This window comes from Osmerus eperlanus, chromosome 25 (assembly GCF_963692335.1).
Source record: "Osmerus eperlanus chromosome 25, fOsmEpe2.1, whole genome shotgun sequence".
Classification (NCBI taxonomy): domain Eukaryota; kingdom Metazoa; phylum Chordata; class Actinopteri; order Osmeriformes; family Osmeridae; genus Osmerus; species Osmerus eperlanus.
In genome coordinates, this window is record NC_085042.1 from 3,154,693 (window position 1) to 3,179,342 (window position 24,650).

The 24,650-nt window shown below is 49.3% G+C and overlaps 1 protein-coding gene across 1 annotated transcript in view; it reads left to right on the plus strand.

Moving 5' to 3' along the window:
• nf2a (NF2, moesin-ezrin-radixin like (MERLIN) tumor suppressor a) overlaps window positions 1-10,283 on the plus strand; it is a 20,637-nt gene extending 10,354 nt beyond the window's left edge. The window contains exons 8-16 of the mRNA XM_062451601.1: window positions 540-674; window positions 792-866; window positions 1,084-1,197; window positions 1,648-1,770; window positions 3,671-3,888; window positions 5,156-5,261; window positions 6,955-7,091; window positions 8,662-8,821; window positions 10,128-10,283. Coding sequence (XP_062307585.1) covers window positions 540-674; window positions 792-866; window positions 1,084-1,197; window positions 1,648-1,770; window positions 3,671-3,888; window positions 5,156-5,261; window positions 6,955-7,091; window positions 8,662-8,821; window positions 10,128-10,178 — 1,119 coding nt within the window. The 3' untranslated portion in view covers window positions 10,179-10,283. The remainder of the gene's footprint in view (window positions 1-539; window positions 675-791; window positions 867-1,083; window positions 1,198-1,647; window positions 1,771-3,670; window positions 3,889-5,155; window positions 5,262-6,954; window positions 7,092-8,661; window positions 8,822-10,127) is intronic.
• Window positions 10,284-24,650: the final 14,367 nt, after the last annotated feature.

Here is a 24,650-nt window from a genome sequence, read left to right on the forward strand (position 1 = left end):
AGAAAGAAAAAGAAAACAAATCTCCTTTTATCTGTAGTAGCAGAACTTGTTGAGGGCTCGTGTCTGTTTCCTGCGGGAGATCAGAGTGTGTCTGATCAGGACAGCGAGTCACGGCTTATGCAAACCGCCCCCGTGACTCACAGAGGCCGTAATTCACCTCAACTCACTTACGGTCTACTCCGAAAGTCCCACAGCCCTGAAAGTACCTCATTCGGCTGTACAGCAGCAGTAATAACAGATTCATGTGAATGAAAGCCTCAGTTACCGCCCCCCCCCCCGCCCCCCCCCCCCCCCCCACGCCACCCCCTTTTCCCTGGCATTGCCCAGCTGGCATTTATGAGGGGTAAGTGAGATAGATGAATTGCTGTGCCCGCCGGTGCCACCCCTGTCAAAGTCATTTAGGGGGTGGCTGCTCTCCGAGCACCGCCAGCCCTCTGCCACTTCCCCCTGGCTGCCTCAACACGAGGTGCGGTCGCTGCGCTCCGGAAAGCTTCCGTTGCCTTTCCCTCACCATCATCTTCATCGCGTCGTGTCCCCAGAACAAGAAGGGGACGGAGCTGCTGCTGGGGGTGGACGCCCTGGGCCTGCACATCTACGAGCCGGACAACAGGCTCACTCCCAAGTGCTCCTTCCCCTGGAACGAGATCCGCAACATCTCCTACAACGACAAAGAGGTGGATATCCTTCCCACCACTTCCAGAGGATGAACAAGGCATTGTCGTACCATTTTTCTTTAACACTTTGAGGTGCTAATATATACTGTGTGTGTGTGTGTGTTTGCGTGCTACAAGTTTGCCATCAAACCCGTGGACAAGAAGACAGACGTTTTCAAATTCAACTCCTCAAGGCTGAGGGTGAACAAGCTGGTGAGTCCTGCAGAGTCTTACTCCAAAACCTGATCTGTTTATGTGCTGACTGTCTGGTCAGGACCTGCTGATGTACTGACTGTCTGGTCTGGACCTGCTGATGTACTGACTGTCTGGTCAGGACCTGCTGATGTACTGACTGTCTGGTCTGGACCTGCTGATGTACTGACTGTCTGGTCTGGACCTGCTGATGTACTGACTCTTCTTCCCGGGTCAGATCCTGCAACTGTGCATAGGGAACCATGACCTGTTCAGGAGGAGGAGGGGCCTGGACTCTCTGGAGATGCAGCAGATGAAGACCCAGGCTCGTGAGGAGAGGGCTCGCAAGCAGGTACACTACTCCACCCGTACACTACCTCACTAGTAACACTACAATGCTAGTACGGTACATCACTACCACACTAGAACTGTCCTAGCCGTGTCATCAGCGTGCGCCTGTCCTAGCCGTGTCATCAGCGTGAGCCTGTCCTAGCCATGTCATCAGCGTGCGCCTGTCCTAGCCGTGTCATCAGCGTGAGCCTGTCCTAGCCGTGTCATCAGCGTGAGCCTGTCCTAGCCATGTCATCAGCGTGCGCCTGTCCTAGCCGTGTCATCATGGCGCCCGTCCTAGCCATGTCATCAGCGTGCGCCTGTCCTAGCCGTGTCATCAGCGTGCGCCTGTCCTAGCCGTGTCATCAGCGTGAGCCTGTCCTAGCCGTGTCATCAGCGTGAGCCTGTCCTAGCCATGTCATCAGCGTGCGCCTGTCCTAGCCGTGTCATCAGCGTGCGCCTGTGCCCCCAGGCGGAGCGACAGCTGCTGCAGAGGGAGAAGCAGCTACGAGAGGAGGCGGAGCGGGCCAGAGACCAGCTGGAGAGACAGCTGCTGCAGCTGCAGGACGACGCTCACATGGCAAACGAGGCTCTGGTAAACACTGACCCCTGACCTCTGACCTGGTAAACACTGACCCCTGACCTCTGACCTGGTAAACACACTGACCTCTGACCTGGTAAACACTGACCCCTGACCTGGTAAACACTGACCCCTGACCTCTGACCTGGTAAACACTGACCCCTGACCTCTGACCTGGTAAACACTGACCCCTGACCTGGTAAACACTGACCCCTGACCTCTGACCTGGTAAACACTGACCCCTGACCTGGTAAACACTGACCCCTGACCTGGTAAACACTGACCCCTGAAATTTTGTAATTAAAGATCTGAGAAAATGATCAAGATAAAGATCAGAAAAACCTTTATCTATATTAGGATTCCTCCTTCAGGAGGAAACCTATTGGAATTGATGGTATTATTATCTCATGAACTCATAGGTAAAAAGTGTTGAGATTTGGCACATTGATACAACATGCCACAACTAACGCCCATACCAAGAATGGCCCACATCAGACCATAGGGGGCGTCACAGGCCACGCCTCAAATGTCCACTTTTCAGAGCGATGGCATTGCAACCCCATTGCTCCAATTCTTCTGAAACTTGGTGTACATGACTCATTTTTCATGAGGAACAAAAAAGCCTCAAGGACCCATAAGGTCCGCCATGATGGATTTTCCTGTATGACATTTTGGAATTTTGCGAAAACCTTCAAAATTCATGTTCTCTTGAACCAAAGGTCCAATTGACTTTTAGTCAGTTGGTCTTGGGAAAAATGAATCAAATACAACATGGCTGAAAGGGGTGTATTTATGTAAATGTATTTTACAATTTGGAATGATGGTTTTTCAAACCGAATAGGCTACAAGGTGACACTCCCCTGAGGTACCGAGCAAAGTTTCACCTTGATATGTGAAAATATGACTGAATTACAGCTGTTTGAGCTTGGACCAAATCTGACAAATGCTTGCCATTGGAGAAACGTCAGATTTTATTATTCAGTTACTGAACGAAGCAAAGTCCAGGTTTGAGAATTGCTCAATTGGATGAGATGTTGTGCTGGGACATGAAGGGTTGAGTCAGAGGATTTTTTTTTGTGTGTTTATTTGAGGAGGATTCCGCCATTGCTGCTTGCAGCTATATTCAGTTTTATTTCTTGCAGCAAGAAAGGAGCTGTTCTAAGACGGTACAATGGTGTCTGGGTGAGGAGGCTCTGCTCAGTCTAGCTGAGCACTTCCTTTTATACTTCTGTCTCAGACAGATCTAGACAGTCACATATACGGTTCAAAAGTTCAGGCCTGGCATAAACGTGGGGCTGAAACAGGGGCTTAACCAAAAAGAGAGAAAATACTAAGAAAAAGAGAGAGAGAGAGAGGGGTTTGAGTTAGAATAAGTCAAAAAGGTGTCAAGAAAAACTAAGGAACTTATGGTTCAGCTCAACAGTTCAGTAAACTTAAGCTATGAAGAACATTCAAGAATCTTTCTTCATCAGTAACAAGTATATGCTTTAAATCTATGCCATCATGGAGGGAGTCAGGTGGCTGAGCGGTGAGGGAAGCGGGCTAGTAATCCGAAGGTTGCCAGTTCGATTCCCGGTCATGCCAACTGACGTTGTGTCCTTGGGCAAGGCACTTCACCCTACTTGCCTCGGGGGGAATGTCCCTGTACTTACTGTAAGTCGCTCTGGATAAGAGCGTCTGCTAAATGACTAAATGTAAATGTAAATCATCATAAAATTATACTTAAAAAAAAAAAGTTTTCCATTACACCCCTGACCTGGTAAACATTGACCCCTGACCTGGTAAACACTGACCCCTGAACCCCTGACCTGGTAAACACTGACCCCTGACCTTTGACCTGGTAAACACTGACCCCAGACCTGGTAAACACTGACCCCTGACCTGTCAAACCCTGCCCCCACCTGGCCCCCGGTAGATGCGTTCCGAGGAGACGGCGGACCTGCTGGCGGAGAAGGCCCAGATAGCCGCCGAGGAGGCCAAGCTGCTGGCCCAGAAGGCGGCGGAGGCTGAGGCCGAGATGCAGCGGATCAAGGTGACGGCCATCCGCTCGGAGGAGGAGAGGAGGCTGATGGAGCAGAAGATGCTGGAGGCCGAGATGCTGGCCCTGCAGATGGCGGAGGAGTCGGAACGCAGGTAGAGGATGGGCCCCTCCAGTTCTCACACACACACACACACACGCGTACATGTGCGTACACCCACGCGCGCTCATTGATTGATTTATTCGATCGCTTTCACACGCGCCGCTCACTCCCTGGACCTCGACTTAATGGTTCATTGATGTGCCAGGTAATTGTTAGTCGTAACGCTCGATAGCACGTGATGCTAAGGAGAGGCCTGGTTGATGGGGCCTCTGTGTGTCTTTCCTGGGACAGTCCCAGGGGCCACCCAGGCCTGGGGAAAACATCCCTCGAGGTCTCCGTTACTGAGAGAGCAGCTGAAGTGAAATGCACTGTGCTCAGACGGGGTCAGAGGGTGACAAGAAGGACACAAGGAGGATTCATGTCTGCTTTGTCTTCCTACAATGATGAGGATTCAGATTAGCGGATTAGTTTGTAGGAGTGTGTTGTTGGTGTCCCTTTGTGTTGTGGGTCTCTCCCTGGTCGTTCTCTCCTGAGGCTCTGTACTGTGTGTCTCGGACAGAGAGACCAGGGAGACACTCAGGACAGAGAGACCAGGGACCCTCTGGTCTCTCTGTCCTGAGGGTCTCCCTGGTCTCTCTGTCCTGAGGGTCTCCCTGGTCTCTCTGTCCTGAGTGTCTCCCTGGTCTCTCTGTCCTGAGGGTCTCCCTGGTCTCTTTGTCCTGAGTGTCTCCCTGGTCTCTCTGTCCTGAGGGTCTCCCTGGTCTCTCTGTCCTGAGTGTCTCCCTGGTCTCTCTGTCCTGAGGGTCTCCCTGGTCTCTCTGTCCTGAGGGTCTCCCTGGTCTCTCTGTCCTGAGTGTCTCCCTGGTCTCTCTGTCCTGAGGGTCTCCCTGGTCTCTCTGTCCTGAGGGTCTCCCTGGTCTCTCTGTCCTGAGTGTCTCCCTGGTCTCTCTGTCCTGAGGGTCTCCCTGGTCTCTTTGTCCTGAGTGTCTCCCTGGTCTCTCTGTCCTGAGGGTCTCCCTGGTCTCTTTGTCCTGAGTGTCTCCCTGGTCTCTCTGTCCTGAGGGTCTCCCTGGTCTCTCTGTCCTGAGTGTCTCCCTGGTCTCTCTGTCCTGAGGGTCTCCCTGGTCTCTCTGTCCTGAGGGTCTCCCTGGTCTCTCTGTCCTGAGGGTCTCCCTGGTCTCTCTGTCCTGAGTGTCTCCCTGGTCTCTCTGTCCTGAGTGTCTCCCTGGTCTCTCTGTCCTGAGGGTCTCCCTGGTCTCTCTGTCCTGAGGGTCTCCCTGGTCTCTCTGTCCTGAGTGTCTCCCTGGTCTCTCCCTCAGGGCTGGTGAGGCGGAGCAACTGAAGCTGGACCTGATGGAGGCGAGGGAGTCTGAGCTCCGGGCCAAACACAAGCTGCTGGAGATCACCAGCAAGACTGCCTACCCAGTAACAGCCTGCACACATACACACATGCACGCACACCCCCTACACACACCATGCACACATGCACGCACACCCCCTACACACACCATGCACACATGCACGCACACCCCCTACACACACCATGCACACATGCACGCACACCCCCTACACACACCATGCACACATGCACGCACACCCCCTACACACACCATGCACACATGCACGCACACCCCCTACACACACCATGCACACATGCACGCACACCCCCTACACACACCATGCACACAGGCACACATACACACTTGCACGCACACCCCATACACACACCACGCACACACGTACACACATCACAAACACACACACACCACGCATGCATGCATACACGGATGCGCACACACACAGACCAACACACCACTTACGCATACACAAGTGCACACACACACACACACACACACACAACAGGTTTAGATAGGCCTCTAGGGACTGTGAAGAGGAGCAGAACCAAAGAATTCCAACAGACCTTTACTTGTTACTAAGTAAAAAAGGGCAAAAAATAAACATTTAAACTTGAACCAACTCATTGCACGCAGACACACAAACTCGCACACACTACACACTCATCCCCCATACCACACATGTAGGCTTGCACACACAACACATCGCACACACCTCATAAATATACACACAGATTTGGACGCCAGGACGCCCACACCGTGCAGACTGCTTCATATTAGCCCCCCACCCCAACACACACACACACATGCTGGCTTACATAAGAAGCTCGCAGCACACAGATCCGCCTATGCAACAGCCGCCTACACACATCCTGAAAGCCGCCCACCACACGCACACTCCAGCCAGCACTCTCAATACTCTCACCACAATACACACTAATACTCTCACCACAATACACACTAATACTCTCATCACAATACACAGTAATACTCTCACCACAATACACACTAATACTCTCACCACAATACACACTAATACTCTCACCACAATACACACTAATACTCTCATCACAATACACAGTAATACTCTCACCACAATACACACTAATACTCTCACCACAATACACAGTAATACTCTCATCACAATACACAGTAATACTCTCATCACAATACACACTAATACTCTCATCACAATACACAGTAATACTCTCATCACAATACACACTAATACTCTCACCACAATACACACTAATACTCTCACCACAATACACAGTAATACTCTCATCACAATACACACTAATACTCTCATCACAATACACAGTAATACTCTCACCACAATACACACTACAATACTCTCACCACAATACACACTAATACTCTCACCACAATACACACTAATACTCTCATCACTATACACACTAATACTCTCACCACAATACACACTAATACTCTCATCACAATACACACTAATACTCTCATCACAATACACACTAGAATACTCTCACTAAAATACACACTAATACTCTCATCACAAGACACAGTAATACTCTCATCACAATACACACTACAATACTATCACTAAAATACACCCCCCCAATAATCTCACTGCAATACACACTCCATCACAATACAGACTGCAACACTCTCACCACAATACACACGACATGACAACGCGCACTTCAAAACACACCATGTCATCCTCATACACTCTAGTAGCCAGTTGGTTACTGCAGACATTTTCAACCGTGCATCTCTACCCCCAGTCCCCCCAGGCCCCGGCCCCGCCCTCGGACGCCATGCCCGCCGACCTCCCCAGCCTGAGTTTCAGCAGGGAGAACCTCAGCTTCGACTTCAAAGACACGGACATGAAGCGCCTCTCCATGGAGATAGAGAAGGAGAAGTGAGTGAAACTGCTCTCCACACACACACACACACACACACACACACACACACACACACACACACACACACACGCATCATGAAACACCATGCACCTCACACGCACCACCGAAAACCACACACCACACGCACCATCCAACACCACACACACACGCACCCACCCTTCCTGCCGCTTCACTTCATCCAATCAGACTCCCTACTCCCACAGCAGTCTCTCTGTCTTCCACCCTGCCAGGCGTGCAACACATACAAATGTCACCTCTGTGTTGTGTGACAGACTGGCTGGAGTCCATGTCAGCTTGCCAGTGACCCACCGCCTGACACTCTAATACGTGTCGGGGATGTAAAGTGTGTGAGTGGGCGAAGACTGCAACTGAAATTACCCCCGTCGCGCCATCGTACCGAGACTAAGTCTGTGGTCTAGAGCCCGACCGATAAAGGATTTTTAAGGCCGATACCGATACAAATATTTGGTGATTTAAAAATCCGATATTCCGATATCGGCCGATATAAAAACAAATGTTAAAATCCTGAAACGCGTAACAAAACAAACTGATTTCCCTAACTGTAGTTATTTGTAGTTTACATTAAGTCACTTTTAGCAGAAGTTCTTATCCAGAGCGACTAAGTACAGGGACATTCCCCGAGGCAAGTAGGGTTAAGTGCCTTCCCAAGGACACAACGTCATTTTACATGGCCGGGAATCGAACCAGCAACCTTCTGATTAATAGCTCGATTCGCTAACTGCTCAGCCATCTGACCCCTGTTATTATTTCCTCACTAAAATAATATGTTAATGCAGTTTGTGATAAATAAAATGTATAAAAATACAAACTTAAGATATGAAACTTAAAGTCCTTACAAAAAAAAAATATTATAATAATATTCATTTATCGGCCATTATAAATGCCGATACCGATAGTTTGGAAAATGCCCAATATCGTCCGATAACATCGGGCCGCCGATATATCGGTTGGGCTCTACTGTGGTCCACTCTAGAGAGCTGGCCTGGCGCTGTTGGCCTTGGAAGCTGTGTTAGAGTGTTCCGGAACATAAAGGAGGTTTTCATCATTCATATTCCACTTTTTTCCGTACTCGCTGTTGTCTAGTCTGGTTGTCCGGACGCAACCTTCTAGACAGCCTTCTGGGGAGAGAAAGAGGGAGGGGAAGGTGAGAGGGTGTGTGAGAGAATAAGACAATGGTGAGAGAGGGAGAGAGAGGGGTGAGAGGGTGGGTGTGTGAGAGCAAGACAGAGGTGAGAGAGGGGGAGAGAGAGAGGTTGTGTGTGTGTGAGAGTGTAAGAAAGAATGTATGAGAGAGGGATAGTCAGCGGTGCCTGTAGCATTATCTCCAGGCTGAGGAACGTGGGGGGTGTGTGTGTGTAATGTGGTGGTACTGTGCTCTTGCAGGGTGTGAGTGTGTGTGTGTAATGTGATGGTACAGTGCTCTTGCAGGGTGAGAGAGAGAGAGTGTGTGTGTGTGGGGGTATGTGTGTGTATATGTGAGTGTGTGTTTGTGTATATGAGTGTGTGTGTGTGTGTGTGTAACATGGCGATACCCTGCTCCCTCAGGGTGGAGTACATGGAGAAGAGCAAGCACCTGCAGGAGCAGCTGAACGAGCTGAAGACGGAGATCGAGTCCCTGAAGCTGAAGGAGCGCGAGACCCCCATGGACATCCTCCACAACCACAACACCCAGGAGGGCACCAGCAAGCACAGCAACTTCAAAAAGGTGCCAGCGCCACACACACCTAGACCCTGCACCACACACACACTCACTCACACACACACACACACACACACACACACACTCGAGCAGGTAGGTGTACACAGTTTTGGCGAGTAATGGAATACATGTACCGGCGTTATGTATTCAGAATACAAATTATGAGTAACTGTTTTCCGTTACAGTTACAATTTAGATAGTTGCTATTTAGAATACAGTTAAATTGTTGAAATCAATGGATTACATTACGATACTTATCTGTTTCACGAGTTTATTTACTCGCTAAATAAATTAAGGCAACTCCATGCATTTCCCAGAACTTCTATCTGGTGGTTTCTACACTGTATGAACACAACTACATCTATCGCTCCCATGGCATTGCCTCTCGTTCTTTCCTTCTGCAATGCTACTGGCTAAGCCAATGCATGGCCATCACATGCACGGAGGACGCAAACTCACGTACCATGGTTGGCCAAAGCATGCCTCTCATCCACTCTCAAGTAGTTCTTAAGAGGCCAGACGAGGGTTCTCCTTACGAGCATGTTCGGGAAACGCACGTAAGAAATAACGATGGTTTGTTATTTTGCTCGAAGAGAACCCTCGTAACAACTAAGATCCATCGTTATCGAGAGACGCAGTTTAGTAAGCAGGATTTGATGGCCGCATTCCTACACTTATAAAACGTAATTCAATGTGGAAGTAATCCAAGTATTCAGAATACGGTACTCGGATTGAATAACGTAACGGAATACGTTCCAAAAGAAATTTTTGGGAATGTGTTCTGTAACGAAATACGTTTTGTAAGTCTATCCTTCCCAACACTGGGTGTACACCACCTATCCAAATCGTCACACACCATTCACCATTCACACACCATTCAGACGTACACCTGACGTTGTATCTCCTATATATACGGGTATCGATTGTAGGAGCGGTACTTGAAACATCAATTCCTATTCTGCCGAGGAGCGGGGTGAGGAGCGGGGTGAGGGTGAGGAGTGGGGTGAGGGTGAGGAGCGGGGTGAGGGTGAGGAGCGGGGTGAGGGTGAGGGTGAGGAGCAGGGTGAGGAGTGGGGTGAGGAGCGGGGTGAGGAGCGGGGTGAGGGTGAGGAGCAGGGTGGGGGTGAGGAGCGGGGTGAGGGTGAGGAGCAGGGTGGGGGTGAGGAGCGGGGTGAGGAACAGGGTGAGGGTGAGGAGTTAGGATGAGGAGCAGGGTGAGGGTGGGGAGCGGGGTGAGGAACAGGGTGAGGGTGAGGAGTTAGGGTGAGGAGCAGGGTGAGGGTGAACACTGACCTGTCCTTCTTTGTTTCAGCTGACCCTGCAGAGCACCAAGTCCCGAGTCGCTTTCTTTGAAGAACTCTGAACGCCTGTGTGTGTGTGTGTGTGTATGAGAGAGAGAGAGAGAGAGAGAGAGAGAGAGAGAGAGAGAGAGAGAGAGAGAGAGAGAGAGAGAGAGAGAGAGAGAGAGAGAGAGAGAGAGAGAGAGAGAGAGAGAGAGAGAGAGAGAGAGAGAGAGAGAGAGAGAGAGAGAGAGAGAGAGAGAGAGAGAGAGAGAGAGAGAGAGAGAGAGAGAGAGAGAGAGAGAGAGAGAGAGAGAGAGAGAGAGAGAGAGAGAGAGAGTATTAAAAGAAGATTAGCATCACTACATTAAGTGGACCATACCACTATGTTTTCTGCGCACTGGGAAAAACTGACCGCTGACCATAGCCATGGTCGAACTGAGGGACCACAGGGAAACACTGACCACAACCATGATTAAAATCAGCTGCTATAAGACTTTTATAGACATTTCTTTCACTTCTTGGGATTTTGTTGGGGTTAGATGTTGTAGTTTTATTTTTGTATCCCATTTTAAAGACACTGTTGACACTGTTGTTTATTTTGCATTTTATGTTTATTTTTATGTGAAATCAATTTCTTTTGTGATTAATAATGTCTTTTGGAAAAAGATTACATTTTTCTGAAAGTAAGAATGGTATTTGTTTGTGATTTGGTAGTTTTACAAGGGTGAAGTTGACCTTTTTAGTTGCAGAATATAACTACTAAATAAATGAATGACGTTTGATAAATTGTTGTTTTTCAATGGCCCAATAATTCAGATCTTGTTGATGAGCTTCGCCTTTCATGAATCTCATCAGTAGTGTGAGTGTGTGTGTGCGTGCAACATGTGTGTGTTTGTGCAAGCATTACTATCATGTACACATGTGCCCTGTGTGTGGTGTGTGCGCGCATGCATGTGTGTGTCAGAGAGAGAAGTCCGTCAGAGGGTGTGGCGGTGGGAGCGACGGAGGGCGAGGCGAGGCGTGCTGAGATGGAGAGCGGAGCAGCTGATTGACAGCCGTGTCACCTCCGGGGCCAGAGACGGCCCTGCCTGGGTGACACAGCTGTGACAGGAGAGGGCGCGTCGGGAGCCCTCCCCCCCCCCTCCCTCCCCCCCCTCCACCCACAACCACCCTCCAGCACCCCAGGAAGCGGTCGTGGGACGACGGGGAGACGTTCTCCTCCTCTTCCTTCCCATCCCTCCATCTCCCCTGGGGGACGTTGGCTGCGTCGCATCACTCTGCTGCTGGGAGGAGGAGGAGGAGGGGGGATGAAAAGGATCGGGGGAGGAGGATGAAGAGTACAGGAGGGGGAGGAGGAGAAACAGAAGGAAGAGGAGGAGGAGGGGGAAGGGGGACATGGAGGTGGACGAGCACCGGAGAAGGAGAATATGTGGAGTGGGGATCTCTCTGGGCTGTGCTGGTATGTACGCCGGTATGTACGCCCCCACGTATGTACAGACATGAAGCTGTGCCAATTACCTTGTGCTTATTATACACCAGACAGACAAATTAGCTGAACTATATTTATCATAGTGAGCAGCTCCCAGCGGGACAGTGGTAAGACCAGCTTCAGAAACGAGAGAGACTCCTGCCTGTTCAGCTCTCCATCCAGGACCTGAGTGTCTCTCCAGCCAGGACCTGAGTGTCTCTCCAGCCAGGACCTGAGTGTCTCTCCATCCAGGACCTGAGTGTCTCTCCAGCCAGGACCTGAGTGTCTCTCCATCCAGGACCTGAGTGTCTCTCCAGCCAGGACCTGAGTGTCTCTCCATCCAGGACCTGAGTGTCTCTCCAGCCAGGACCTGAGTGTCTCTCCGGCCAGGACCTGAGTGTCTCTCCGGCCAGGACCTGAGTGTCTCTCCGGCCAGGACCTGATTGTCTCTCCGGCCAGGACCTGAGTGTCTCTCCAGTGTTTCCTTGGCTCCTCCGGGCTGCTCTGCTCCTTCTCATCCATCTATCCTTTCATCCACCCATCTATCTATCCCTGCATCTATCCATCCATCCACCCAATCTTATCCTTTCATCAACCCATGGGAAAATGTGTCCAAACCTTTGACTGGTACTGTATATCTACCCATCTATCCTTTCATCCACCCATCTATCCTTTCATCCACAAAAATGCATAATCCAAAAGCTCCGATCTAGAAAGCACCAGCGTCCAGAACCGTACAGTCTGTGCAGACACAGTCAAATACGTCGATAATGGTCCAGAGTGGTTCAGTTCAGGTCAAGGTGACCCCACCAGTACTCCCGCCTTAACCGCCAGAGTTCCGGCTCAGGGTTTAAGCATTACGGAGTCTAGTGGCTGCTGGCCGGAACGACTGCTACTACTTGTGACTCCGTGGGGTGATCGTTCTAGTGCTGCACTGTTCTACAGCCATGTTGTTGGGGGGGGGGGGTTGCGGTGGGAGTTGTCCAAAACGACCCACTTTTTGGACAGTGTTCTTCCCTCTGGCACTTCCTCCAGGGTGCTAAGATTAGACCCTAGATCCGAGCTAGCCTTTCTGATCAGTTTTCGAAATTCTTCTGGCGTTCATAGCTCCGATAGCAGCACTCCAGCACACTAGCGCGTAGATGCAATAAGTCACACTCGGCCTGGTGGAGGAAGTGGATCGGGGTTAGGCATACCGTTGTTATTATTGCTCACACTGAAGAATGGATTATTTATTTTGTCTCTCCCAATATTTTCCCCTCTGCTTTCTCCTCCCCTTCTTCTGCCGGAACGGGCTCTCCTCTTTTGGTCTCCCTCCTCCCCTCTCCTGTGTCTTTCTGTCTCCTTCCTTTCTTTCTCTCCCTCTCCAGTTGTCTGGCGCCTGGTCTGGCTTATTCCTCCTCTCTCCTTCTCCCTCCGTCTCTTTCTTCTCCCTCCTCCCCTGTCTCCTTTCCCCTCTCTTGCTCCACTCCTCTCTCTTACTCTCTCTCTTTTTCCTCTCTCTTTCTTTGTCTCTCTGCCGTCCGCAGAGACCGAGGACCGAATCGGCTCTGCGGCGAGCAAACGATGCTCGTCATGTCTCCTCTGTCTGCCGTCATTCCTCTCTCCTCTCCCCCCCCCCTGTGTTCTCCCCCCCCCCTCCCCCTCTGCTCCTCCTCCCATTTCCTCTCCTCCGTTCCCCCTCTCTCCTTCGACCAGCTACATCTGCACAGCAGAGCAGTGTGAGAGTGCGCGTGCGTGTGTGTGTGGCCACCAGGCAGCACGTGTGTGTGTGTGTGTGTGGCCACCAGGCAGCACGTGTGTGTGTGTGTGTGTGTGTGTGTGGAGCATGCTAATGAGCCTTTGGCCTTGAGAGTGGTAACGAGAAGTCGATGGTGAATTATTAACGGAGCGGAGAGATATTATATGGAGTATTCGGGACAGGGGGAGAACACGATTCCCTCACTCTCCGATTAGACTCGCCGAAACAGACTCATTACTTGTGTGTGTGTGTGGAGCACACACACACAAGTGTGTGACAAGTGTGAACACACCCCCCGGCTGTGTTCCTGCCTACCCGGCCCTCCGGTGTGTGAGTGGATGAGCGCCGCGTTAGCACGCTGCAATTAGCCGCCGATCTGGCGCGGGTGACGGATGGGCCCTGCCAGGGAGTCGTCTGCGGGGCCAGACTAACGACGCCGCCCGGGGTGACCCTCCGGGAGGATTCCGGCGCACGTTCAAAACCCAAATCACTTCGGAGGTGCGGCGGAGGATGTGGGAACTCACGGCTGCCTCGCAGGCAGTAATTAGATCACAAGATGAGTTATAATTTTTTGTGTCTTCCCCCCCCCCCCCCCCCCCCCTTCCATCCCGGCCTGCTTCACTGACCCAGTTCCAGACTACCTGTCCGTCTGTCTCACTGCTGTGGTGGGACTCTGGGAGGAGAAGAGGGGAGGGGTGGAGGGGCACTTCAGGCCCTCCCTCTCTCTATTTTGGTGGGCTTTGATAGTCTACATCAGGTCCATTTTCCTTAACCGCACCACTGTGAAATCCTAGACGCGCGACGGCACTGTCCGGACTGTTCAGGTGAGGGGTCCACTGTTGACTTCCGAGAACCAGCGTACTCCACTTCACACTTGCTCCACTGCAGGTAGAGGAAGCCGCTGTGGACTATTGGGATGCGCCCGTGGGCCGGCCCCGTTTCCCTGTCAGCACCACTTGCGGGTAGAGGACGGAGCCGATCAATGAAGAGCTGAGCAGACCCGCATAGGAGACAGGACAGGAGATGAGAGGAAAGTTGAGGAGAGGTATAATTGGTTGCTCAGTTTGGATCTTGGACTGAGCAGGGAGTCGGCCAAAGGGGATAGCCCCTTTCTCCCTCTCCTCTTCCACTCCCCTCCTCTCCTCCTCCTCTCTCTCCTCCTCTCCTGTTGCCTCAGTACAGGTAGTCTCCCCAGGGGGGAGGCCTCCCCTGCGAGGCCCGGTGCTCCTTCAGGTGTGCTGTGTGCCACCCCCTCCCTCTCCTAAACCTAGCCAGCCTTTCTCAACCATTTTCGCAATGGAAAATCGTCATTGGTCTGTGAAAATGTGCAGGGGAAAAAAACCCAGACATGTATCCATGTGCTGGGTTCCAAATGAGCCAGCTGTTCTCCGGGTGATTTGGAGGAGTTATCGAACAGCTGGACGCTGTGACAAACCGCTGGCCAGACGACAGCGTCGCTGCTTGTGTGATAGCGGCTCAATTGTCCTTTCAGCAGCCTCTCTGTCTCTCTCTCTCCCCCTCTCTCTCTCTGTTCCTGCGCTCGTTACAAACTTGACACACTTCCCTAGCTTCCTTCAATAGTGCTCACATACACAGAGAGGGAGAGAGACAAGCACATATTCACACACACACACACACACGAGGAGAGACGCACACACACGTCTTCCTCTAAGCTCCAGTTCCTCACAGCAGAGGAGACCGAATCCTAACTGTCAGCTTCAGTGTGTGTCTATTTTTAGGCTGCATTGGCAGCTGAGAAACTCTCCTTGGTTCGGCTCAGCGCGCCTCTCTCCTGCCCAAAATCCATATTCATGTCTGGAATCTTTCCTCCCGTCTCTACCCTCCCTCTCCTTATTCTCATCCCTTAACTTCCTCTCTCTCTTTCCGTCTCTGTTTCTGCCTCTAAAATGTGTTCCTTTTCTCTTTTTCTTCCGTGGGCTCTCGTTCCCCCCTCTCCCTTGCACAGTAGGCCCCTCTCCATTTGTCCACCTCTCTTCCCCACCCCCTGCCTTTTGACTTAATCTCCGTCCCTCTCTCTCTGTACCCTGTCCTCTCTCCCTCGCTTTGTGGCTTTTGTGGCTTAGTGACCTAATTTAACACACTTGAGTCTTCAGGACTGTAAACCCAGTAAACCAGCTGCCCTGTCCACACCAACAATCTTGATACCCGGTGCCCCTTTTGTGTATTTTCACACCTCGCCTGGACATATTGCACCCTAATGCTCTCAACCACTTCCAGTTTGATGCTAACGTTGAAAGTGGTCGGAGAGAGAGAGAGAGAGAGAGGCGTGGAGAGACAGAGAGAGTGAGGGAACTCTTTCGACCGATTTGTTGTATTCAGCTCCACCGGTCCCTGCTCTCTCCTCTGAACTACCCAGCCAACCGTCTGAGGATGTCCAGTTCAAAGTCCTCTCAGAAACATGAGCCACACCACTGAAGAGGAGCCCAGTCCATGAATGAAGGTCTATTTTTAAACTGCCGTTTTTTTTAAGGTGTCTGAACAGGACACTCACACACACACACACACAGAACAGAGTGAGACGATGATAGGAGGGTGAGATGAAACGCCATCTCTGGATCCTTCAGAACCAATAGGTGAAGGATGTCATTAGGCCTGTTGCCTAGGTGATGAAGGCACTGTCACTCATATTGTACCTTAACCCTTGTGCTGCCTTCGGGTCACATGACCCAAAGGTTCATAACGAACCATCATTGTGTTTACCCAGTTTTACCCAATACAAAAACTAATAAAAATAATTTTCTTTTAACCTTTGCAATGTGGGGGGTCTGAGACAGCCCAACGGTTAAAAGAAAATGCTTCACTTTGTTTTTGTATGAGGTAAATTTGTCGCAATACGACGGTGGGTCACACGGCTGATGGGTCAGAATGACCCGAAGATAACACAAGGGTTAATGCTCTCAACCCCTTCCAGTTTGATTCTAATGTGGAAAGTTGGCAGAGGCGGAGGCGGAGGCGGAGGGGGAGGGGGAGGGAGGGGGAGGGGGAGGGGGGAGGGGGAGGGGGAGGGGGGGAGGGAGAGGGAGAGGGAGAGGGAGAGGGAGAGGGGGAGGGGGAGGGGGAGGGGGAGGGGGAGGGGGAGGGGGAGGCGGAGGCGGAGGCGGAGGCGGAGGCGGAGGCGGAGGCGGAGGCGGAGGCGGAGGCGGAGGCGGAGGCGGAGGCGGAGGCGGAGGCGGAGGCGGAGGCGGAGGCGGAGGCGGAGGCGGAGGCGGAGGGTCCTGGGGGAACGTTTTCGACCTATTCGTTGTATTCCTGGCATTACTGCTCCAATCAGCCGGTAAGTCAAATAAGTGGATGAACGTTAAAACTGCAGACAACTCCAGGATGTCCTGATTCGTTGTGATGCGTAACTCAGACTCTTAAGGGCTGCAACATACTGCGTCACATCCTGTTCTGTTAGAGCACCCAGTACACCTGGATAAGGAGTTGCCCTTGCCTGTCGTAGGTTCCCATGGCTTCAAACCGGCCCAAAAGTCAATTATCCCACTTGCTTTTACTGGGGGGAAAAGAGGCGGAATTGCCTGTTGGTTCGCTGGTCTCCTTAGAAGCCGAGAGGGGGGAGGGGGGGGGGGGGGGTTGATAGCTACACACTTGTTTTTAACACGAGTGGTTTTAATTGGCCAGCTGTTGTGTTGAGATCACCACACACAGCAGATTATTCACAGGCGACCCAACAAAATATTGGCCGGGTTTCCCAGATTCGTTAAGAAGCTCTTAAGCGCTAAGAGCTTCTTAGGAGCGTTCTAAGAGCGCTGTGAAAGAAGGACGTGTTTCCCAGAGTCGTTCTTAGCTTAAGAAGATCTTTCACTAAGAAGGAAATGTAAGATCAGCCTGACCCACTCTTAACCCTTGTGTTATCTTCGGGTCGTTCTGACCCATCAGTCATTGTGACCCACCGTCGTATTGCGACAACTTTACCGCATACAAAAACAAAGTGAAGCATTTTCTTTTAACCATTGGGCTGTCTCAGACCCCCCACATTGCGAAGGTTAAAAGAAAATTATTTTTATTTGTTTTTGTATTGGGTAAAATTGGGTAAACACAACGATGGTTCGTTATGAACCTTTGGGTCATGTGACCCGAAGGCAGCACGAGGGTTAACAGCCTTCTTAGCGACCAAACGCTCACTGCAGCTGCATCAGGGAAAGTTATATCTGACACTCAAAGGAATACTAAAACCATGCGTGATGATAAATGTGCGCCCACAGCTGCAGAACAAGAAAAATAATAGCATAAGAAGAAAAATAAAGATATAAAAATAAATAATTGCCCATGTGTTCCTGTAGCACATAAATAAAATGAATCATCATTACTATCACTCATTACGTTTTCACACACATTCGGCATATGCATATGAGTTTACATGAGCTATAAAAACATCAACAACCCTGTGGTATTTCACAGATATCAGGGAAACTGACAGGTGTAATTGAACTCGGCTGGAACCTCATCAAGAGAGGCTCCACCTGCTAGTCTATATAAAGGCGTTGCTGAAGTCCACGCGTGTGAGACACCATGGCTGCAATACAGCATATTCTCGCTGCTAATCAACAGCGTCGCCGTGCGCGAAGCCAGACAGTTTATATAAATGCCTATGTGCGTCAGCACTTCTCCCCACTGAATGTGCTGTCGGACCGGGCTGTCCAGTCCAAGTACCGGCTTCCCCGTGTGGAGATCCAACGCCTCGTCAGAGGGCAACCCGATGCAATTTTGCCCTCAGCCCGGAGGTGCAGCTCCTGGCCGCGCTGCGTTTTTACGCAGTGGGGAGCTTCCTGGAGGTGGTTGGGGACGGCACCGGCCTCAGCAAGGCATCGGTTTCACGGAGTGTGGCAGCCGTGACACCGATCCTCCTGCGCCATGCCCGGACACACATCAGAATGCCCACCATACGGGACGAGGTCCGCCAGGTCCACCGTGGATTTCATGCCATGGCTGGGATCCCCCGGGTGATTGGTGTCGTGGATGACACACTGATCCCAATCCACAATCCCTCCCTGGTGGATCCGTGCTGGATTGGGAGGAAACATTACGCTGCCTTCAACATAGGGTGCCACCCCCCTACTCCCAACATTAAACCCACTACCATCACACAACCCATACCAACTATCATGTAGGCTATAGGGCTTGAAAGCTAGGAAATGACGCAAAATGATCCACAGAACACATGGTTGAAAAGGAAAAGAAGTTTATTTTAAAAAAAGAAGAGAAACAGGGTGTTGTATGTGATTTATGCGCTGATAAAGTGGTGGGTGATCGATTTGCCTGGCATCGATTGACTTAGTTTCAGCACCACGGCGGTGGGCAGCTCCCTCTAAGATCTTCTTAACCCTTGTGTTATCTTCGGGTCATTCTGACCCATCAGTCATTGTGACCCACCGTCGTATTGCGACAGATTTACCGCATACAAAGACAAAGTGAAGCATTTTCTTTTAACCGTTGGGCTGTCTCAGACCCCCCACATTGCAAAGGTTAAAAGAAAATTATTTTAATTTGTTTTTGTATTGGGTAAAATTGGGTAAACACAACGATGGTTCGTTATGAACCTTTGGGTCATGTGACCCGAAGGCAGCACGAGGGTTAAGAAGCTTCTTTGGCGGGATCTTAAGAAGGCAGTTAAGAACGCGTCTGGGAAACACCCCTATCTTAGCGCTCCTTCTTAGCCGAACCCTTCTTAACCCTCGTGCTGCCTTCGGGTCACATGACCCAAAGGTTCATAACGAACCATCGTTGTGTTTACCCAATTTTACCCAATACAAAAACAAATTAAAATAATTTTCTTTTAACCTTTGCAATGTGGGGGGTCTGAGACAGCCTAGCTGTTAAAAGAAAATGCTTCACTTTGTCTTTGTATGCGGTAAATTTGTCGCAATACGACGGTGGGTCACAATGACTGATGGGTCAGAATGACCCGAAGATAACACAAGGGTTAAGAGCCTTCTTAAGTCCTTAAGAACGATCGAATCTGGGAAACCCGGCCATTATCGTTTCCGTTTTAGTGAATGGCACAGCGATCTGTCGCTGTCGTCTGGATAGGAACCGCGTCACTTGTATTTTCGAGGCGATGCAACATCCACATCATAAATAAATACGCAGCAAGGAGGTTTATATATTGAAGTAGAACTACTGAGGCAGAAAACGACAATCCCACCTATGTATTCAAAATGGAACTGACTCCATTATCTCCCCCCACCCCCCGTCCTTGAACATTTTTCAAATCTACAAGCGATCCGAAACGCTTTGTCATCGATCTTTCTTTGTTTCTTCCTCAAAACATTAAAAGCTGACTAGCTAAATGTGGTGTAGGCTTATCTGTGTCAACAACACACCAACAATATCCCGTACGCACTTAACGTCACGGGAGCCGACTAGCAGAAGTTCCGAGAGGGCTTGGAAGACGATAGCGGGGTGGGTGGGGGGGGGGGGGTACTTTTAATTCACGTATAGTAACTCATCCATGCTCGGAGCAGCATGGCCTCCAGGGGCATCGCTCGCCTCCCGTGTGCGGTGGCCTTTAGGCGTCTGTCAGCCTCCGGGGAGAGAAACGTCCTGCTCTCCGCTCCACTGGCTCCTGTCTCCGATACTGGGTCCTCTGCCTGGCTCATCTGGTGCCATAGATCACTGGAGGAGAGGAAGAAGGGATGAATATAGAGGAGGAGGAGGGATAGAAGTGTGTGGGTGTACGTGTTGTGTAAAAAAGGATTCTCATCTTCTCCCCGGAGCATCAGCATTTCCTTGGCACCACATGACTAGACAGAGAAATAACATCACATATGCACCCTCCCCTCTTCCCCATAATCCCTCCTACACCCCCCCCCCCAACTCCACACCCCCCCACTCCAACCAACCCCTCCACTCCCACCTACCCCCCCCCCCCCCCAACCCCTTCAGCTCCACCGGTCCCTGCTCTCTCCTCTGAACTACCCAGCCAACCGTCTGAGGATGTCCAGTTCAAAGTCCTCTCAGACACATGAGCCACACCACTGAAGGGGAGCCCAGTCTCCATGAATGAAGGTCTATTTTTAAACTGACGTTTTTTAAGATGTCTGAACAGGACACTCACACACACACACAGAACAGAGTGAGACGATGATAGGAGGGTGAGATGAAACGCCATCTCTGGATCCTTCAGAACCAATAGGTGAAGGATGTCGCTAGGCCTTTTGCTGTCGCCGAGGTGATGAAGGCGCTGTCACTCATAGGGAGATGCAAGGGTTTTCTTTTTAGGTTGTCCCAAATCAAAACAACATCTTTGATCATGCTGTCATCGTGATCATTGGGCCTACAACTGATTTGATTGTAGCTGCCTTCGTGCATTTGTTTTAATGGAAAGGTCCTTCCTTAATCTAAGTTGTGCTCTGCCAACTTCAAGGCTTAATGAACTCTTCTGAGGAACTGGTCCTTCCGTCATCGTCCCCTATGACCTCCGACCCCTCAGCACGAGAACACAATTCTTCTAAACGATCCCAAGTCATGAGAAGGTCCAAGCCAGCTCTTACCTATTTGACCCTCGATCATATTCTTGCTTCATAAAACCGTTTTTTTAAACCCTTGCGTTGGAGGATTGTAGCCTATCTATGTAGAGGCTGGGCATAGCTGAACTGAAACATTTTGTGTCAGCGTGACAACGAAGCAAGATTTTATAGCGTTCCCTGCAAACGCTGAGTGAGGGGGAACAAACAGCCTCATCACACGCAAGATTCTTGATTAAAGGTAGCTTCTCCTATCCGTGAATTGCTTGAATCATCAATGCTGGTTCTCCTTCTCTTTGAAATGTTAATCCCTTCATTAGACATGTTCAGTGTGAGGAGAGCCAGAGAAGACTGTGGTTTTGGGAAGTAAATAAATGATGTGTTTGTAGAACTGATGTTTAGTAGTTCATGCTGGAGTTAGTTTCTTTTATGCTCCAGCAGATGTCTGGCAGGGCAAAACGCTATACTGTGGAGGGTGGTTAGCTTGGACAGTGGGTATGTGAATCGGTTCCAGTTCTATGTAGGGCTGGTTCCATACCAGTTCTATGTAGGGCTGGTTCCATACCAGTTCTATGTAGGGCTGGTTCCATACCAGTTCTATCGAGGGATGGTTTAGTACAGTTTCTACCTCATCCTGGCTTAGCACAGGCTCTACCTAGTGCTGATTTAGTACAGGTTCTATCCAGGGCTGGTGCAGGTTCAAGTCAAAGAGAGAGTAGTCTGTCAGGATAAACAGGACTTTCCTGTCAGTGCCTTACAAGAGACCGAGAGAGTGCAAAGAGAGCAGAAAGAAATAGGGAGAGAGAGCGAAGGTGAGCTGTAAGAGACAGTGAGCGAAGGTGAGCCCAAAGAAAGAGAGAGGGAAGAGGAGCATAAAGAGAGAGAGAGAGAGAGAACAATAGGAAAGAAAAGAGGTGGAAGAGAATCTCCTCTTCACCTCCTCCTGTTTGTCAGCGTGGTGTACAGAATCCTAATGAAGGCAGCAGGCAGATCTGAGGAACATACTCATACGCACACACCGAAAAGCACAGTCTCCCAAGTCCACGCATGCGCACAAACTCTCTCTTTCTCTCTCTCATTCTGTCAGTCTCTTTTTTCGATTTCTCTCTCCCTCCCTCCCTCCCTCTCTCTCTCTCTCTCTCTCTCTCTCTCTCTCTCTCTCTCTCTCTCTCTCTCTCTCTCTCTCTCTCTCTCTCTCTCTCTCTCTCTCTCTCTCTCTCTCTCTCTCACACACACACAAACACAAACACACGCAGAGGGAAAGCACCCTGAGTCATCGGGCCCCCTCCACCTCCCTGTAGATAAGAGAGGAGACCTCGGAACACTGATGTGGGCTTGTTCCTTCTCTTTATTCCATTCTGTGTGAAAACACAGAAGGAGCTACACAGAGATACTGTGATGGCAGCCATTTTGTCAATCAATATCCAATTATATTCTTTTGATATTCAATGATCTTTTCCTTTGATGCCCTTACTGCAGCAGATAAACATTGGCTAGTAGCAGGAATGAAACAGATTTCCTATCCACGAGCTGGCATGTCCACAGTTTCTTCATGTGGAATTATGAACGCTGTTTTCTTTAGATGTGAGGTAGACACTTGTGTGGCTTGTTGTCCTGGTGTTTGCTGATTTCGGAGGGTTCATTGGGGGGTACCAGTTCATTATTAGAAATGCACAAACACATTTTATCAAAAAGAACATTTCCGCTCTTCTAATATTTCAATAACTGATCTACCCCTCTCAGACCATCATTATATACTTTTTAATGTGGAAATTATCCTAACAAAAACCAAAAAAGAATTCTTAGTCCATAGAAGATATTTAGACGATACAGCTATGATGACATTTTCTGAACAATTTTCTCTATATGAGCCGACTAACCATGATTGCTCTCTGAATGAAATGGTAGAGAACCTCAATGATGCACTATTATCTGTGTTAGACTCTGTTGCACCACTGAAAACCAAAAAGAAGTGCACAAGCAGAACCTCCCCATGGCTGAGAAATAAAAATGTTAGTGAAACGAAAAGAAAATGCCGTGCAGCAGAGAGAAAATGGAGGAAAACAAAGATCACTATCCACTACAATATCTTCAAAGATACACTAACCACCTATAACAAAACCATCCGTCTAGCAAGGAGAGAATATTTCTCCAACATTATTACAGAAAATGCCAGAAATTCCAGAGTTCTTTTCTCCACCATTGTCCAGCTGCTAAACACTGTCCCTGCCCCACCTCCATCCTCAGCAGTTAAATGTGAAGAGCTTGCTTTGTTCTTCAAGAACAAAATAACTTTGATCAGAGCGAGTATTATTAATAGTGGGGTCGAAACTGACATCAGTAGATTCTGCAACATAACCATGAGCACATTTACCTGTATCACACTTAGTGAACTTTCCAAAATTGTCAGCGAATCTAACTCCACAACCTCAGATATTGATCCTATACCCACAACATTCTTTAAGCGAGTGTTTGATAGTGTCTCAGGTCCAGTGCTAGAGATTATAAACACATCCCTTAGAACTGGCGTCTTCCCAGATGCCTTCAAAACAGCTGTTGTAAAGCCCCTATTAAAGAAACCCAAATTGGATAACAGTCTACTTGCAAATTACAGACCAATATCAAACCTTCCATTTATTAGTAAAGTACTGGAAAAGATAGTTTTAGTCCAATTAAATTATTTTCTTGAAGAAAATAACATCCTGGAAGTCTCGCAGTCAGGTTTCAGGAAATATCACAGTACTGAAACTGCTCTCACCAAAATAATTAGCGACCTCAGACTAAACTCTGATGCAAATAAAGTCTCTATCCTTATCCTGTTAGATCTCAGTGCAGCATTTGATACAATTGATCACGACATCCTAATCAATAGACTGGAAAAGCTTATTGGGTTCACGGATAGTGTATTGAACTGGCTGAAATCATATATCACAGGAAGGAAGTTTTATGTTAGTTTAGGTGACCATAGGTCCAAGAAACATGAGAACTGCTACGGGGTTGCTCAAGGAAGCTGCTTAGGTCCATTACTTTTTTCTCTTTATATGTTACCACTCGGCGACATAATCAGAGAACATAACATAGATTTCCATAGCTATGCGGATGACACACAACTATATATATCCACTGAACCCAACGATGCAACGGCCATCAATTCCATTACCAACTGCCTGTTGGCAATAAACAAATGGATGAATGATAACTTTCTTAAATTAAATGAAGACAAAACCGAAGTCCTACTATGTGGCCCCAAATCCAAAAGAGAGATGCTTATTAAGAATATTGGAGGCTTAACCCCCTGTCTTAAACCAGAGGTGACGAGTCTCGGTGTAATCCTGGACTCAGATTTGAATTTCAACTCTCACATTAATAAAGTGACCAGCTTTCTTTCACCTGAGGAATATAGCAAAGGTACGACCATTCATAAACCAAAATGATGCAGAGAAGTTAATTCATGCTTTTATATCCAGCCGGCTGGACTACTGTAACGCACTTTTCACTGGTCTTCCCAAGAAAACCACTGAAAGACTACAGCTCATTCAAAATTCTGCAGCTAGATTATTAACCAAAACTAAAAGGAGAGAACACATTAGTCCTGTCCTAGCTACTTTACACTGGCTCCCTGTTACCTTCAGAATTGACTTTAAGGTCCTTTTCCTCACATACAAAGCTCTACACGGACAAGGACCTAGCTACATTGCTAACTCCTTTATAAACTACACACCAGCTAGAACACTGCGATCATCAAATGCAGGCCTATTAGAGGTCACCAGAAGCAGTCATAAGAAGATTGGTGATTCGGCCTTTGTCAATTACGCCCCAAAACTATGGAACAAATTACCCATAAATATTAGGGAAG